This window comes from Mastomys coucha, unplaced genomic scaffold, assembly GCF_008632895.1.
Source record: "Mastomys coucha isolate ucsf_1 unplaced genomic scaffold, UCSF_Mcou_1 pScaffold1, whole genome shotgun sequence".
Lineage (NCBI taxonomy): Eukaryota > Metazoa > Chordata > Mammalia > Rodentia > Muridae > Mastomys > Mastomys coucha.
The window spans coordinates 31,236,259-31,253,399 of record NW_022196891.1 but is presented as its reverse complement, the minus strand read 5'-3'; the positions used below and the strand labels follow the sequence as shown (position 1 = coordinate 31,253,399).

General features: G+C 43.3%; 1 protein-coding gene across 6 annotated transcripts in view; it reads right to left on the bottom strand.

Moving 5' to 3' along the window:
* Positions 1–17,141, bottom strand: part of Kdm5b (lysine demethylase 5B) — a 78,136-nt gene that overhangs the window by 779 nt on the left and 60,216 nt on the right. For 4 of the 6 annotated variants that reach the window (XM_031383343.1, XM_031383332.1, XM_031383325.1 and 1 more), the window contains 11 exons: positions 16,456–16,606; positions 16,244–16,358; positions 14,500–14,855; positions 12,850–12,988; positions 11,445–11,624; positions 10,319–10,477; positions 7,047–7,532; positions 4,556–4,667; positions 3,095–3,249; positions 1,371–1,691; positions 153–859 (listed from right to left, as the gene is read on the bottom strand). In XM_031383343.1, the coding sequence (XP_031239203.1) occupies positions 722–859; positions 1,371–1,691; positions 3,095–3,249; positions 4,556–4,667; positions 7,047–7,532; positions 10,319–10,477; positions 11,445–11,624; positions 12,850–12,988; positions 14,500–14,855; positions 16,244–16,358; positions 16,456–16,606 (2,312 nt within the window). In that variant the 3' untranslated portion in view covers positions 153–721. Of the gene's footprint in view, positions 860–1,370; positions 1,692–3,094; positions 3,250–4,555; positions 4,668–7,046; positions 7,533–10,318; positions 10,478–11,444; positions 11,625–12,849; positions 12,989–14,499; positions 14,856–16,243; positions 16,359–16,455; positions 16,607–17,141 lie in introns of all 6 variants that reach the window. The other 2 variants (XM_031383319.1, XM_031383314.1) reach the window with 1 other exon arrangement.

Below are 17,141 nucleotides of genomic sequence, written 5' to 3'. Positions count from 1 at the left end.
GGGTAGGGAAGAACCGAGTAGGGAGAAAGCCAAAATACAGCTGCGGCGATTACTTACAGCGCAGTCTCTTTCTACATCACTAGTGCAGTGACACCAGAAACTAGACATTTGCTTTTTGTACATTAACCAAATGCTAAAGCACCAACACACTGTTTAGAAGTTTGTTTTGTTTTAATTCCAGCCACTGAAACCAACATAGAAGTTATTGCTGAGATAAATAAACTAGCCTACCAGAAAGGAAAAGGAGAGAAAGAAAGAAACAAAAGCCCCAAAGTGAAAACTTAAAATCCCCCAATGTGGTGACAGAGAAAGGAGAGCGGCTGCTCAGTGAGGGTCACTGAATTCTGGTGCCCTTCTGGGCCCTGAAACTGAGTTGGACTCTTAAGCCGGTATATCCCAGGCAGAAGTACAATGTTATGCTGTACACAAAAAGGTGCAAACTCCAATACCTTCGAAATCAGTGGAGACCCCTGCAAAAAACAGTCAGCATTTTAAACTTCAACAACCACAAACAGCTTTTAAGGAAAAAATTACAAAAAAGTTTCAAAAATTTTTTAGTTGTTTTTTCTTTTTTTCAAAGAGTTCTGGAAAAATGATCCCATAAGGAATAGAAATAGCACCGTGTACAGGCTGGCTCGATCCAGTCCTGTAGCTCTGCTGAGACTGAGGAAGTCTTCTTATTCGAGTCCTGAATTACATGAAGTGAGTGTGGGGTTTGTTTTTACTTTCGGCTTGGTGCGTCCTTTCCAGTACAGCGCACACAGATGTAGTCTTCCTTCTCTGCCATCTCTGGAGAGACACCAACACAGACCTGGTGAAACCACTGATTGCAGCTGCCATCACACTGGACCCAGTCCACCTGGTTACAAAGAGCAGGGAGATGTGGGGTTCAGAGGAAACAATGCCATTCAAAATCAGGCAGGCCGCTTGCCACTGTCCCCGCACTGGGGCCTCTGGCACAACAGCTAACCAAAGGAGTGTAGCTGTTCCACCGCCAAAGCCACCGAGGGAGGAAGGCAGAGTCACTCTTCAGGTTGTGCCTGCTTTGGGGTAGACAGTGCTGCCCCGTGCCAGCAAGCAAAAGGGCACTCACTCCATCAGCCTCCCTCCCACCTTCTGAGCGCCGGGACGGTGAAAGCTGGAGGAGCGAGAGGAAGGAAAAAAGGGAAGAACGAGAGTTTCTTCAAGAAAAGGAGGAGACCCAGGACGATGTTAAAAGCAGAGATTATCAGGAGGGGAGAACTGAGCAATCCACTCAGATCAGCTCAAAGCAGACAAGCAGAAGAGAAAGCCCCAAGGAGATGAGGTCTAGCTTACAGGGTTTCTGAGTTAAGGGGAAGCACGTCCTCTATGGCCCAAACCTCACTGACCTCATCTCCTTCTGGCTGCAGGCAGCTCGCAGCTGGACAGATGGCATCTTCATCCTCAGAGTCCTCCTGTTCAGAGTAGGATGTGTCTGAGGGCAGGGAATGAGTTTCGGCATTACGGACTAAGTCATAGCTACGCTCTCTTTCTAACTTGGAATTGTTCATGTCCTTGGGGTGACTCAGTTTGATTTTCTTCTTTTGGGGGGTCCGCATTTTTTTAACTCGATCCCACCGTTCACTGGGAAGGCCTTCTCTTTCTGGACGTCTTTTCAGTTTTCTCTCAAGACTGTTGATTGTATCTCGTTTCCCTCGAAGGCAATCGTTCTGGGTGGGAGATGACAAATTCAATGTTAGCTTTCAGTTTGCCCATTACTAAAGAAAAATATGCAAATGAGAAACAAAATGGTCCCTGGAATACACTGCATCCTAACTGCTGCCACCATCTCCATAGCCTCAGTCTTCACACACCCAGCTTAACTTCCTTCGCTCATCACTGCTGGTGAACTGGGGATCCACTGGGGAAAGGTGTTAAGGATATGTCTAACCTTCAAGGTCTGACAGCACCAGCAAGAGAAAAGAAATACACAGGCCCTTCTTTTCACTAAACCCTTAGGTGAGTTACTGGCGGTGCTAAGCATTTATGAAGGCTGTCTGTCACGACCCTATAGGTTGGCTGTGATCCATTTTAGGGTACCTTTCATAAGGATCTTTCTTCTCATAGCTTTAGTCTTCCCTGGTATGTTTTTTTTATCATGGGGGCAATGTGTGTGCTGGCTCCTTACAGAGGTAGGAGTACAGGCTGGCCTTGAACTCAAAAATCCGCCTGCCTCTGCCTCCCAAGTGTTGGGATTAAAGGCGTGTGCCACCACTGCCCGGCGTACACAAGCTTCTTAGTGATGATGAAACACAGGACATTACAGGGATTGGGGAGATGGCTCAGCGGTTAATGTGTCTGCCATAAAAGCAAGAGGACCCCAAATCCATGTCAATACTCAGTGGCTGTGGTGGCTTTTCTGTGGTTTCAGCCTTGCAAGGCAGAGATAAGGGATCCCTGGAAAACGCTGGCTAGCAAGAACAACCTATCTGCCATCTCTGAGTCCAATTTAGAGATCCAATCTCAGTAAATCAGGTGGAAAGCAATCCACAATTCTACACATCAACTTCAGGAAATGCATCACAAGCATATATATGTGTGTGTGTGTACCTGTACATACACATGTGAAAATATGCACATATAAACACACCATACAAAAATACACATGAAAGGGGCACAGGAGACATTACAGAGTCTTTGTCAGGATCTAGGATAAGTACCCACAGCCTCTATCTCTGCAGTACTGGCTGCATCTACCTACGGATTCAAAGGAATAATGAAAAGCATCTGGTCTCTAGCACCTTTAAAATACAACAAAAGGCCCTTTCAGCTACAATTATATTTTCAACTTTATAGCAATGCTTCTATAGAGGAAAATAATCCTACTTCTCAATATCATTTGAGAACAATAAGAAGAGTTCCCTAAAAAAGAAAAAAGAAAAATTTAGATGTAAAAATTCAGGACCCAAATCTAAGCTGTGATACCCAAACTGCTGCCAATGGTGTCCAGTGTCTGTCCTCTTGTAGAATAGAGCTGTGAGGTAGACAGTTTGTGTGTTCTTGTGGTTCAAAGACACAACCAAAATCATTAGAGTGACACTGCCAAGCACAAACTAACCTCCGGCTCACTCACCTTCTCACTGCTGGATCTAACTGGTGAGCTGCGGTCAGCTTGCTGAGCAGAGCTTGGCTTTGTAAGGAAAGCCTGATAAAGCTCCTGAATTTCAGGAAGGGATACCTGGAGCAGCTGGGCTTCCATCAGCAATTCATTCACTTCCGGACTCAAACCTGTTAACGACCGCACCCAATCAGAATGGGAACGGAGACAGTTAATGCAAGCACTGTCAAGTACAGAAGACCACCTCCACTCCGCCCTCCACCGTTCCTCCTTTAACTGCAGTCAGTTTGATAGGTTTACTTAATGCACCTCAACCACAATGTGACAGAGCCAGGCTAATGTAGATTCCCTAATGCATTACAGGGGAAATACCCACTCCATCAGAACCGACACATTTCACTGTGACCTAGAGCATGGAGGATAGCAAGGAGCTCGGACCATATGACTGAACACCCTGAGGTAAGATATGGCTGAGGATGGAGATTCCAGTTGAAACTTTAGGCAGAATTCTCAGAAATGAGGATTCTTATGACTGGTGGTACACACTTATAATCCCAGCACTTCAGAATTAGAAATAGGATGACCAGGAGGTCAAGTTCATCCTCAGCTACATAGGAGTATGTGGCCAAGGTTAGCTAACAAAACCCTCATCACACAGGCAAGGCACAAAGAGGAAAAAAAGCCAGGTGTGGTGGCACACACCTGTCATCTCAGCACGTGACAAAAGGAGCATGGACCAGAATTCCAAGATCATTTTCCAGGGGTAGAGAGATGGCTCAGAAATTAAGAGCACTGGCTGCTCTTCCAGAGGACCTGGGTTCAATTCCCAGCACTCACATGGTGGCTCACAACTGTCTGTAATTCCACTCTCAGGAGATCTGATATTCTGTAGGCACCACATGCACATGGTACAGACATACAGGCAGGCAAAACATCCATACACACAAAATTTTAAAAAATTAAAAAATAAACAAACAAACAAAACAACAAAAAACAAATGTTTAAAAAACAGATAATTTTGACTAAAGATTGAATTTAAGGCCATCCAGAAGGGAAAGGGAAAGAGGTAGATTTAAAATATGAGTGACTTTCAATACCCTCCAGAAGTCACAAACAAGGTCGTCCGTGACTTAGCATCTGCCCTAAATACATGGTGTTTGGTGCTAGATAGCCCAGATTAACGCTCATCCTTAAATGTAGTCAAAATAAATCAGAATAGCTGGTGCACTGTGGTCCTTTGCAGATCTTCAAATATGATCAACATTATTAGAAAATGTACTGTAACAGGTCTTCCTTGCTTTGTAGCCCAGAGGCCTTGAACCCGTCATCACCCTGCCTCTGCCTCCGCAATGCTCGAGTTACATACATGTAACACCATCCCTGCCAGGAGCTCTTTAAGGATACCAGATCATCTATTACAAAAACCGGCCTGATGGCCTGCTACTATCTAGGAATAGTGTAAGATTAAATACAAACCATGGAGGGGGATACAACTCTGTCCAGTAGAGAAGGGAGAGTGTAAATACGAGGTTCTGTTGTCCCAGTCATCTGGCAATGAAAAGGATGTTGTGCCAGGAGGTTGAGACACCTGATGGAAAAGAAACACCTTATTACGAGGCTTTGGCTTTTTTTCTCTTTTCTTTTCTTTTTTTTCCAGGAAGTCTCCTCAGGCATCTAAAACCTAGCCAACCCAACCCTCCTGGAAACAAAGCCATCCAACTTCCCAAATTAACTCAGACTGGCCTCAGAGAGGTTGGGAAACAACAAACTGTTTCTCTGCAAGGGAACAGATCACACCACCTTCCAGTGCTTGTGTAACTCTTTACTGAGGGTTAGCTAGAAGGAGACAAATTACTCAAGATGGCATGTAACCGTCACGAGCTGGGTGTGGTGGCATGCACCTGTTATCCCAGAACTTGGGAGGGGACAGCAGAAGGTTCAGGAGGTTGAGGACATCCATGGCTTTATGAAACCCTGTCTCAAAAACCAGCCACAACCTTGTCCTTTCCCTTTATAATCAAATTAAACTCTCAGCACACTCCTGGTCAGGAAGTGCAGAGACTCTGCTGCTAGCTACCCAAGCAGCAGCAGGTATTGAACCAGGTGCTACTGAGAAGCCTGAAGAGGAGCCGCTGGAGGAGAACAGGCCATTCACAGTCCTTACACCTGTGCCCTGGGGCTCAGCCAAGCATAGCAATCGGGAACCTTTCCCTTCCACCTTTATAATGCTGGGGGTCAGACCCCAGACAAACAAACTAGACTTATCTATCCTCAAGCTGTTTAGAGAGATGTAGGTCCAGCCTGGTCTAAACTCTTGTGCTCGAGTGATCTTGCCCTTTGGAATAGCTAAGGGTACGGGTGAGTAGTGCTATGCCCAGTTTGTAAATATCTGTTAAAGAAATATATTGGGATTGGGGGGTGCCATGAAAATGGTTCAGCAGGTAAGGAAAGGTGCTTGCCATTAAGCTTAATGACCTAAGTTCAATAACCAGGACTTACAGGATGAAAGGAGCTGTTTTAAAAAAAAGTTGGGGGCTGGCAAGATGGCTCAGTGGGTAAGAACACTGACTGCTCTTCCAAAGGTCCTGAGTTCAGATCCCAGCAACCACATGATGGCTCACAACCACCCATAATGAGGTCTGACGCCCTCTTCTGGTGCATCTGAAGACAGCTACAGTGAACTACGCTGGAGTAAGTGGGGCCAGAAGAGGTCCTGAGTTCAATTCCCAGCAGCCACACACATGATGGCTCACGGCCATGTGTACAGCTACAGTGTACTCATACACATAAAATAAACAAAATAAATAAATCTTTAAAAAAAATTACAGAGGCAGGGTTGGCTCAGAGTTAAGAGCATTTTTCCCAACAGAGGTCCTGGATTCAATTCCTAGCAGCCACAGAGAGTAACCCCATTTTTCAGCGTCCTCTTCTGAGCTCTGTCAGCACTAGGCACACATGTGGCAAACATGCACACACATAAGTAACAAACTTAAAGGAAAAGGAGGGGGTTGACTACTGTCATTCTCCCTGCACTCTCCCTGCTGCCCACACAGGAGACACAGGGACCTTACCACCTGCACGGTAACTGGTAAAGGATCTATCTACCTCTCGATAATAAGATCGTGAACAGGGGAGACAGTTCAATTTGTAAAGCGTTCCTCATTCATAAGCATGAAACACCTGAGTTTGATTTCCAGCACCTACACTGAAGCAAGCAAGCAGACAAAAACAATAAGCTCGCTATGGTAGCATATGTTCTTAATCAATCCCAGCACGCCGGCGCAGGGACAAGCAGATCCTTGGAGCTCAGTGGTCAGCCTTGGATTCTAGTGAAGGCACCCTGTCTCAAAACCCAGAGTAGACAGCTCCACAGAGGCTACACACAAACGTGTAAACGCATCCCAACTCTTCAAACGTTCTTCTCCCTTAAAGGACAAGCAAGTGCTGGTTTCCCTTTCCACACCATGACTTACATGAAAGGAAAGAATTTCAATCAAGCAAAAATTTATATGTATAAACTAACCATGCATACAGACTTACAGATAATGAAGTAGAATTCTATGTAGAAGAGGTACACACAGGCACAACAGAAACAGCATGTCTAAGAAAGACATGGGGGTGCGGTCTGGTCCCTCAAGTGTCTGGTGCATTAAGTCCTACTTTCAGTCCCCAGAACCAAACAGTCTCACATGCTCACAGCCTCAGCACTCAAAAGAGGCAGAACAGCAGTTCAACATCACACAGTAAATTCAAAAACCATCCTGGGCTAGCTGAGACCTTTCCTCAAAAAAACAAAAAGTAGGGGCCAGCAAGATGGCTGGCTGCATAAGCCTGATCAGATTTGCTCAGAGTCCATATAAGGTGAAAGGATAATGAAGGGCCGATAGTGAAGGGTCTCAGGGAGGGTCACACCAGACAGAATGACAGAGCTATGCTAACCACAGTAACCCAAAAAGTGCAGGCTCACCTTATCTGTTGCTGATGCCTGTCCCGATGAGGCTGGCCATCTGCTAAACAACAGTCCAGAGCCCACTTGGTCTTGCACAAGTTTTAGATTCCCTGAAGAAAGCAGTTGCTGGGCTCTATGTTGCCAGTTCACGGTTCTTTCAATCATGTATCGGAGTGCATCTCCTTCAGGAAGACGAACTCTTATACGCTGTAGGGAGGCCAGCAGAGGCAGAATTTTCTCTAATGGAGGCTTCTCTGACCTCCGACAGTGAGGACAGAGCCAGATTCGAGAACTTTGTGAAATACTGGGTACCGCCACACAACTAGTATGGAAAGCATCCCTGCAGAGTTCACATTGGATCATGGGAGTGGCTGGAGTCTTCTGACACAAGCAGACTTTCATCTCTACATCTTGGACAGATGACAGCAATTTCTCTTCATTGGCAAATCTGAGAGACTGCAAAGCTTCCATCTCTCGTAGGCGAGCTTCCCCAAGAGTTGCCATCTGAAAAGAAGTTAGCCATCAAAGACATTGTCTATCCCTCCTCCACAACTCAAAATCCTAAAGGTTAAATAATTAGATGGGCTCCAGAGTAGATTATCTGCACTCAAATCCAAAGCAAGCTCTGCCTCTGGCCAAGCTACACTCTACTATGGCTAAATTTCTGCATGCACAAAATGAACAGGACAGCAAGGTGCAACCCAACAAGGTCTATGATGAGACTCTACTGAGATATGGGACACGACACTCTGCTTTGCACACAGTAAATACAACTATTTACTTAGCAACTTCTTAACATGTTGTGCCACCTCTTGTAGATTTATTGCCTAGAATATTCACTTCTCTGAAAAGACTTTATGTCTGCTTATTTCTGACCTTCTCTATCCGTATTCATTCCCTTAGATTCTGTGGTCTTTTAGAAAGGCACAGGAGAGGTAGCTCAAGACTGAAAGTGTGGCACTCAGGAGGCTAAGACAAGAGGACTGAGTGCAGCCAGAGCTTCAATCCAGTCTGAACTACAATGGGTCTGGTGACTGTGGGGTTCAAGCAGCCATTGCAACAGTGGCCACTCTATGTCTTACTGTGGTTCATTGGTAAGGAATCTAGATGCGATGAACACAGCAATAATAGGCTATGAAACTAGTATCTTACCAAAAAAAATAAAAAAACTTAAATAGAAAGCCATCTGGAGCTGGGGATGCGGCTAAAGAGTTCTCACCCAGCATGAATGAAGCACTGGAATCCATCCCTAGCACTCCATAAATTGAACATGGTGGCACAAACCTATTAACCTTATGAAGAGGCTTGAAAATACATAAGCAGAGCCAGGCAGTGGTGGTGCACGCCTTTAATCCCAGCACTCAGGAGGCAGAGGCAGGTGGATTTCTGAGTTCGCGGCCAGCCTGGTCTACAGAGTGAGTTCCAGGACAGAGAAACCCTGTCTCAAAAAAAAAAAAAAAAAAAAAAAAAAAAAAAAAAAAAAAAAACCATAAGCAGGATCAACTTCACAGTCTTAAGACTGTATGAAATTTTGAACACATTTTCTCTAGACCTTTACAAGGTCAGACTAAGTGCTTACTAGATACTGGGGATCTGCCCAGATTAACTGGCCAACTGTCTCAAGGAAAAGGACCAAGAAAAAACAGATACACCAGTGAAACACATTCTTTAAGAACCAAGGCAGATCAATCTTGATTCATCAGATGAGATGCCTAAATCATAAGGATAGAACCAATTCTCCATTACTTTTTTTCAGATTTTCAGTAGATACACAAAGAAGTTTTATTTTTTTGGAGGGGGAGTAGGTACAGAAGTAAATCAATAACAAACTAATGGTATATTAAAATAGCATCTATTTTTGTTGAATGTAATGTTCATATAAATAGATACATACATATGTATGCATGTGTATGTTATGTATTAACAAGGTCCCCACCTACAGCTCAGCAATGGAGAGCAAATGAGGACCATAGCATGCACACAGCCAGGAGCAGACACTACAATCTATGAACGATAATGCATGCTCAGCAGACATAGGCATTCGTGTATTTCAAGGAGAGAACTACCACTTTCAATGAAGTCTTCCTAAAAGGAAACACCCGAACAGTTCTCAAGTAGTAGAAACATACCAACATACAACTGTAAGGGAAGAAAACAAAACCAAACTTCCCAAAGATTTGACTGTTGCCTATCTTTAAAAAGAACAGACTCTAGGGGTCAAAATTTTAAGTAAACCAAGGCAATTTTTTTCAGTGTCAGATAGCTACTAGAGAAAACACTCTGTGGCCCAAAGACGAGTCTACTCAGCCTAGTTCCACAGTCAAGTTTCAGTATACATTGGGATATCTTGGTCAGGAATGGACAGTCTACTCCAGTGATCCTCTAAGGCTGTGTTGTCTACTGCCACCGTAGACTACTTTGATACTGACTAGCTTGTTGGTGTGACACAATCATTAAACTCACCAACAACACATTTCCTAAAATGTGTCCCATTGTCCTGTGACACATAATTATATTCTTAGTTATGCTCCACATTTTAGTGAGGCCTTACCCACTGATCAAGTTCAGCACACCTGAGCCCTTTCACCAAGACACTCTGTTCATTGAGCATCAGCCAGACACTGCTGAATCTTCTGGGGTACTATCTTCAATCAACAATGTTTACAAAATGTGGGCAAGACTCAATTCTGCAGTATAATTTTTTCCTTAACTGTTTCTGAGATAGTGTCTCGTCCTGTAGCTCTGGCTGCAACTCAAATCCATAGCCTTTGCCTCCTGAGAGCCGCCCACCCAGCTCCTAGATGCTCTTGGTGTGTTTCCTGTGGCAAGTTAACAAGTTAACTTTGCAGCTTCACCTTTCTGGCAGCCTCGATCTCCTCAGCTAGTATTTCTAGATAATCCACAGGCACTCTCAATATTCAAGGCTCAGATTGAGCTAGGCATAGTGACACACACCTTAATCCCAGCACTCAGGAGGCAGAGGCAAGCTCAAGGATATCATGGTCTACATAGTGAGTTCCAAGACAACCAGGGCTACTTCAAATTGTATGCACCTGTGGGGATTTTTGTGTCTTGTAATTTTGCAGAATTCAGACACTGATTAATGCCAGGCAAGGGCTTTACCACGGAAACAGACCTCACTTTAAACTTCACAATTTTCAAAAATTCTTTTGGCAAACTCAAGCACTTTTCAAAGTTATTCTGCTAACCATGCTGCTACTCCTACATAGTCCTGAAAGGGTAAGAAACTGCCCTCCCCAAAATAAAACAGAAGAAACCCTGGGACTCACGGCTGCCGCAGTCTCTTTGCTCTCAGTCAGAGCCCTCTCCAGATCACTCAGGCTCTCTAACTTGGTGCTTCTCTTCTTTCCACTTGGCAAGGGCTCCTTCAACTTTCTCTGTTTCCTTTTCAGCCCCAAAAGGCCAATGTCACACCGAGGGCAAAGAACCTAATGTAAGAGAGAAAACAGAGCCAATGGTAAAACAGATGTCATATTAACCGAGTTAAAGACCTAAGCAGTGCAACACATGCATGTACATTTCTTACAATTGACCAGTTTCTTTGAAGCGTGCTGCCTTTAAAAACTCTACTCATAGGCATGCATGCATGCATCTCACTCACACACACACACACATGCATGCATGCACACACGCAATGATTAAACAAGAAAAAAAAAGGGACAGGAGGAAGAGAAACAGGCTCCAAAAACGTAGCCTTTTATTCCATATTTAATGAAATAGGCTAAAATGATATATGCCAACTGATTCCAATGATAATGCACAGCTTACAAAAAATATAAAAATATTCTTAAGCTTCTCATGAAAACTTGGTAAGGTCATATCTCAGGTTTACTAAAAATGCGGGCAGTAGGGATGGAGCGATGCCTCAGTGCTTACGAGCATTGGCTGTTCTTCCAGAGGACTGGGGTCCAATTCCCAGCACCCATAAGATTCACAGCTATCTAACTCCAATTCCAAGGGACAAACTTCTGCCTTCCATGGGCACTGAACACAAATGGTGCCCAGATATAGATGCAGGCAAATCAGCCATACACATAAAACAAAGGTAGTGAATCATAGCCAGGATTAGAGTCTAATTTGAGCATAAACAGAAACTGTTACACAGCCAGTTGTGGAGGTGCACACAGCTGCAAGCCAAGAACTAAGAGGCAGAGCAGAAGACTGCCATAATTCAAGGCTACCTGAGAACAGAGAGATACTCTTATCTTACACACATACACAAAACCTAGTGAAAAAAATGTTTCCAACTATATCCTAAATGAAGCCAGAAAACATTTAAAAGTTGCTTAAAACAACTCACAATTAGATAGATCCAGTGAGGTCACTTTTGGATGCTATAAACTGAATGCAAACTAGAGATCACAGTTCCTGCACACAAGCTCATTGCAAACTTACCTCTAACAGAGAATATGGAGAATTCTCAGGCAAGAATGTTTTAGCAGCACATTCTTTCCAAGCATGAACCTCAGCTACTAACATTTCCAATCTTGGTAAAGAATTCAGATGTACTGGGATAGATCTGCCTCTTGCAACAAGTTCAATGAGTGTTTCCAACACTGGCACACGTCCTCCTGCCTAATAAATTAAGAAAAGAATACTTATACATAAAATAGGCAAAGTATACTTCAGTTTAACTCACAGTCAATGACTCCATAACTTCAACATGTTAAATTCAGCAAGGGTAGATGAGTGAGGAATAAGTAACATTTGTTTTCCACTCAACACTTAATGCTAGGCTCCAAAGGATAAAAAATGTGACATAATTATCTCTTTTGTCTGTTTATATCTATAAACTCTTTATAAATATAAAGTCTGTCACACTGTTTCCAATGAACAGTATCAAATTTATCTCAACAGAAATATTTGTACTAACTCAAGAGTGAGTTTGACTTGCATTTTTTAAAGATAATATTTTACCCCAATTCACTTGTCAGTGGTGACTTCCTCAAAAAATTCAGTACAAATTACTCAGGAAATTAAAATATAAGCTAGAAAGCCCAATGTTTCTTAAAACATCAGCACTTAAGAATCATTTACTTATACACAACATCCTCGTTCTCATGGCAAACATTCTGACTCAGTATGTCACCTATAGGCCCATGGGTTAGAATGAGAGAGAGGGAACATGAGGAGAGGGGACCCACTGGAGATGTCTAAGGAGTGAGAGAAGAAGTTGGGGAAAATGTTAAAATGTAACCCACATATAACTGCAGTTCAAGGGGACCCAACACCCTCTTCTGAATTCCTCAGGAACCAGGCATCCATGTGACGCACAAACATACATAGAGGCACAACAGACATACACGTGAAAATCTAAAAAAGGCTTTAACACATTTATGAACTAAATGACAAGTGAACACACACACATACACACACACACACACACACACACACACACTCACTCACACCCCAAAAGTCACAACCAAAGACAACACAGAGATAAGGGTCAACAGCTCTAAGAAGCCAGAGAAGAAAGTGTGCGGGTCATGGTCGTACATTACTGAGAGCTGTTACGCATCAAGAGTTGTATACACACACACACACACACAAGCTGGGTGGTGTTAGCGCATGCCTTTAATCCCAGCACTTGGGGGGCAGGCGGATTTTTGAGTTCAAGGCCGGCCAGAGATATACAAAGAAACCCTGTCTTGAAAAACTGTAACCTCCTGTTCCTGCCATCTGCCTATCCCTCTGCTCGCTGCTGTCAAACTCTGAAGGCACTACCCAGGCCTATGCAGGTAGGAGGAAACTACAACTAACTGCATGTACAGACTGAGGACATTTTTCCTTTTCAACCTACCTGCAATGCATCCACATCCTGAACCCAGTCTCTGGCTCTCTGCACAGAATCCTTCAGGACTGTACCATTGGGCAGGTAGGCAGGGATCTCCTCCATCTCTTTTACTGCTGTAGCAAGGCTACTCAAAGAATGCCTTGGTCTGTGAAAGCAAAAGAGACATGTCACAACTGCATTTTTCTTCTCTCTTTTTTTAAAGGTTTATTTTACATTATGTGTATGAGTATTTTGCCTGCATGCACATGTATGTGCACCACACGCCTACCTGGTGCCATGGATCCCCTGGTACTGGAGTTATAGACAGTGGTGAACTGCCATGTGGGTGCTGGGAACTGAAATGTGGTCCTCTAGAGGAGCAGCCAGTGCTCCTAACTGCAGAGCCATCTCTGCAGCCACAAACTGCATTTTCTTATAGATGCCAAAAGACTAGGAAGATCATTTCTAAAGAAATTCACCACCACAACAGAAATTAAATGGCACTGATCACTACATAGCAAACTGGCTCATTTCAAATGATCAAGATATTGAAAGCAAGTACGGTTTTCATCTTTTCATTTACATGTGCATGCAGGAGTGCCTTGCAGAGGACACAGGAAGCCCTGGAGCTAGGTTCAGGCAACTGTGAACTTGTGTCCTACAACAGAGCAGGGGGCACTTTTACCAGCTGAGCTATCTCTTCAGCCCCAGAGTCTAAAAACACAGTTCTACATGTTCCTGATTTTATGAAATAACAAAGTTCTAATGTAAAAAGTAACTTACTAATACTAATAACTGGTAATTTCTTCTATGTTAAGCCAGATAAAATGTTAAGAATCAGATAAACTAAGAAAATTTAAATTCTCTAAAACATTAATATACTCAAAGCACAATAATAGCAAAAGATTTCACACCTTTAGCTCAATGACCACTATCTTAGGAACGCAAGACAGTATCTGTAGCCTAGACTTTTTAATGCCTGTGTTGTCTACTGAATCAATAAAGATTTGCCACACAGAAAGAAGGATTAGGAAATGACTTCATTTCCACCCTAGCACAGACGCCTATCACACCTCTATCTAAGGTCTAAAACAGATGATGTATCCAGCCATACCAAACAAGAGGAAAATAATTTCTACTGAAGATATTCTGTATTACATCACTGCACAGAATGAATGCATCAACTTTCAGACATTTGTCTTTCATAACTCTGGATTCTATTCATTTTGCATTTATTTATTTATCCACTACTTTTGTAAACTTTTTCTTCTTCCAAAGACAGTACCATTGGAGACCATAGGGAAATTTCATTCAGCATTATCTTTACAATGGTCATTTCCATCTAAATCATTTATTTCATAAATGGTAAAATAAGAAAAAAAGATTTTTTTCTCTTATGAAACAAGATTTCACTATGTGGCCAGAATGATCTAAACTCACAGCGATCCATTTGCCTCTGCCTCCCAAGCACTGGGATTAAAAGTGTCTATCACAAACCCTATAATTTTCTTTACTCATGTATCAAAGCAAGCCCACACAGATCAGCTTTTTGCACAAGTATTCTACAAGGACAACACTCATTTAAAAGCACTTGCCAAATAGTGGCCTCTCTCTGTATCCTACACTTTACGGTTCACCTAGCATCCAAAGCTCTAGAGACTGTGTTGTGTTGTCTACCTTGCTCTGAGCAGACTCTTGGCTTTGTCGTCCCAGTGCTCTGACACTGTCAGCAGCTCTTGTAGGCGGGCCATAGCTTTCTCCACAGCAGAATATGGAGCCAGCCCCACCCCTAAGTCTATGAGTCGTCTCATATCATCCAAAGACAGGGAGCTGGAGTCCAGGCAAGCCTGCTGAACCTCTTCTAGCCAACGGGCCTGTTCTAAGCGAATGCGCATCTCAGTGAGCTGTGGAAGTTCAACATCAAATTCAAAGCTGACATCCAGCAACTCCTGGAGCTCAGCAGCACTAGGCATTTCCTCAGACAGCAGTTTCTGGCTTTGCTGCTGGAAATCTTCCACACGATTCAAGAGATCCTAAAAGAAAACAAAGGCAAACAATAGAAGTCATAACATCAAAATAGAAGTTCAGTATGTGGCCTTTTTCTAACTTAAAATCTGAAATTCAGCAGGGCAGTGGTGGTGTGCACCTTTAATCCCAGCACCGGAGAAGCAGAGGCAGGCGGAGCTCTGAGTTTGAGGCCAGCCTGGTTTATAAAGCAAGTTCCAGACAGCTACACAGAAAAAACCCTGTCTCAGAAAACCAAAAAGAAAAAAGAAAAAGAGGGGTAGCTTTCTTCACTAAGCCATATAATAATAGTAATAATGTGATAAGTCAGTAATAGCAATAAGTCAGTAATAATGTGAGTGAACAAAGCAACATAAATGCTACCTGAGAGCCAAAATGAGGTCACAACAGAAAATTTATACCAATGCTAAGAACTGGCTAGTAGTCCCTTTTTCTTACTGTACCTGATAAGGCATTCTCAAGTGAGGTGAGCAGAGTAGGACATTAATCACCACTGCCAGGCGGTGGTGGCGCACGCACGCCTTCCCAGCACTAGGAGGCAGAGGCAGGTGGATTTCTGAGTTTGAGGCCAGCCTGGTCTACAGAGTGAGTTCCAGGACAGCCAGGGCTACACAGAGAAACCCTGTCTCGAAAAAAAAAAAAAAAAAAAAAAAAAAAAAAAAAAAAAAGGAAAGGGGAAAAAAAAAGAAAAAGAAAACAAAACAACAACAACAAAAAGGTTCCCTATTTCTCCAAGGCAGGCTCCCTCCATGAACCACCATGGCCCTCACATTTTTTCAGATAGGAAGCCAACACGCCTTAGCTCTGGAACCGAGTGGGGCTGGGGTTAGAAGCATGGACAGGAAATCCAACCTCTGATCCTATTGGTTGTGTAGCAAGAGCTCATAACCATCTCTCCAGCTCCGGACTGACTATGGAGCCCAGACTGGCTTCATACTTATGGCAATGCTCCTGCCTTGGGATCTAAATGTTGGGGTTATAAATGTGAGTCATCATGTTAGACTCAGTGGTCATTTTCACAATAAAAATTTCAACTTTATCTTCCTTTTAATATAATGTTCTTATACCCACCAACTATCCCCACAAACAAAAACTCAAATATTTGTGAATTGATGTTCTAGGAGCAGATTATTGGCTCAGGTCAGGAGTACTTGCCACTCTTCAAGAGAACAGAGATGCAGTTCCCAGCCCCCATGTAGTTACAGTGGCTCACAACCACTGTTAATTCCAGATTGAATGCATCTGATGCTCTCCATTGGCCTCTGCAGACACACACACACACACACACACACACACACACACACGAATTAACAAATTAACCACCAAAGAGGATTACTTAATGATGTCAATTGGGTATATAAAATATACCCGAAGTCCTAGATCTTTCTATGTTTACCTTTAGCAAGGGTGTTTGACTAAGGACGCATGGAAGAGCATACAACTGAGTCACAAACTGTCGAAGTTCATTCACCGTCAACTGATTCTGAGACTTGCCTCCACCAGACCGATACCTATAAGAGAACACATACATTCAATACTCGGAGATGCCGGCAAGTCTCTGGGCTCAGAGGCCATGGACTCCATTCTCATACAGTCAGAAATATATACCTCGTTTGTCTTTTGCCATTGAGCAACTGCTGAGCAACAGACGCACACTTCTCTGCATCCTGCGTGACCAGGCGAAGGTGACGCAAAAGATCATTGTCTGGGAATTTCTTCATTTCTGATTCTTCAATCAAAGCTTTAAAGCTGACAAGACCTAAAACAGAACAAGTTGTCTTTCCTGTGGTCAAGTTCATAATCACGGTTACAGAGTAGAGAAGGCCTCTATCAGTTCTTACCCAGAAATGTAGCATAAACAAGGTGGAGTAGCATAAACAAAGTGGAGTAGCTTGAGAAAGGGTACTTAGAGTTGGGTCTTCAGGGTGTAAGTTTAGAATTTTTTTTTAAAGTGAAAATCTGCTGATTTGTGACAGAAAAGTTAACAGATTCTACTGTGCTTAGCCCACTTAGTGGTCCTTCACTTCACTTTACAGTTGACAGGAACCTGGTGGTGGCACTCCCTCCCTTCCAAGAAAAGGGAAGGAGCGACCTGCTGATCTACAGAGCAGACAGAAGTCAGTCTGGAGGGCAGACTCAGCAGCTGAAAGCACTCACTGTTCAAGTGGTTTGGATCCCAGAATCCACATAATGACTCACGAGTATATAACCCCAGATCCAGGGACCCAGCACTCTCTTCTGGCTTCTGTAAGCGTGCGCGCACAAACACACACACACACACACACACACACACA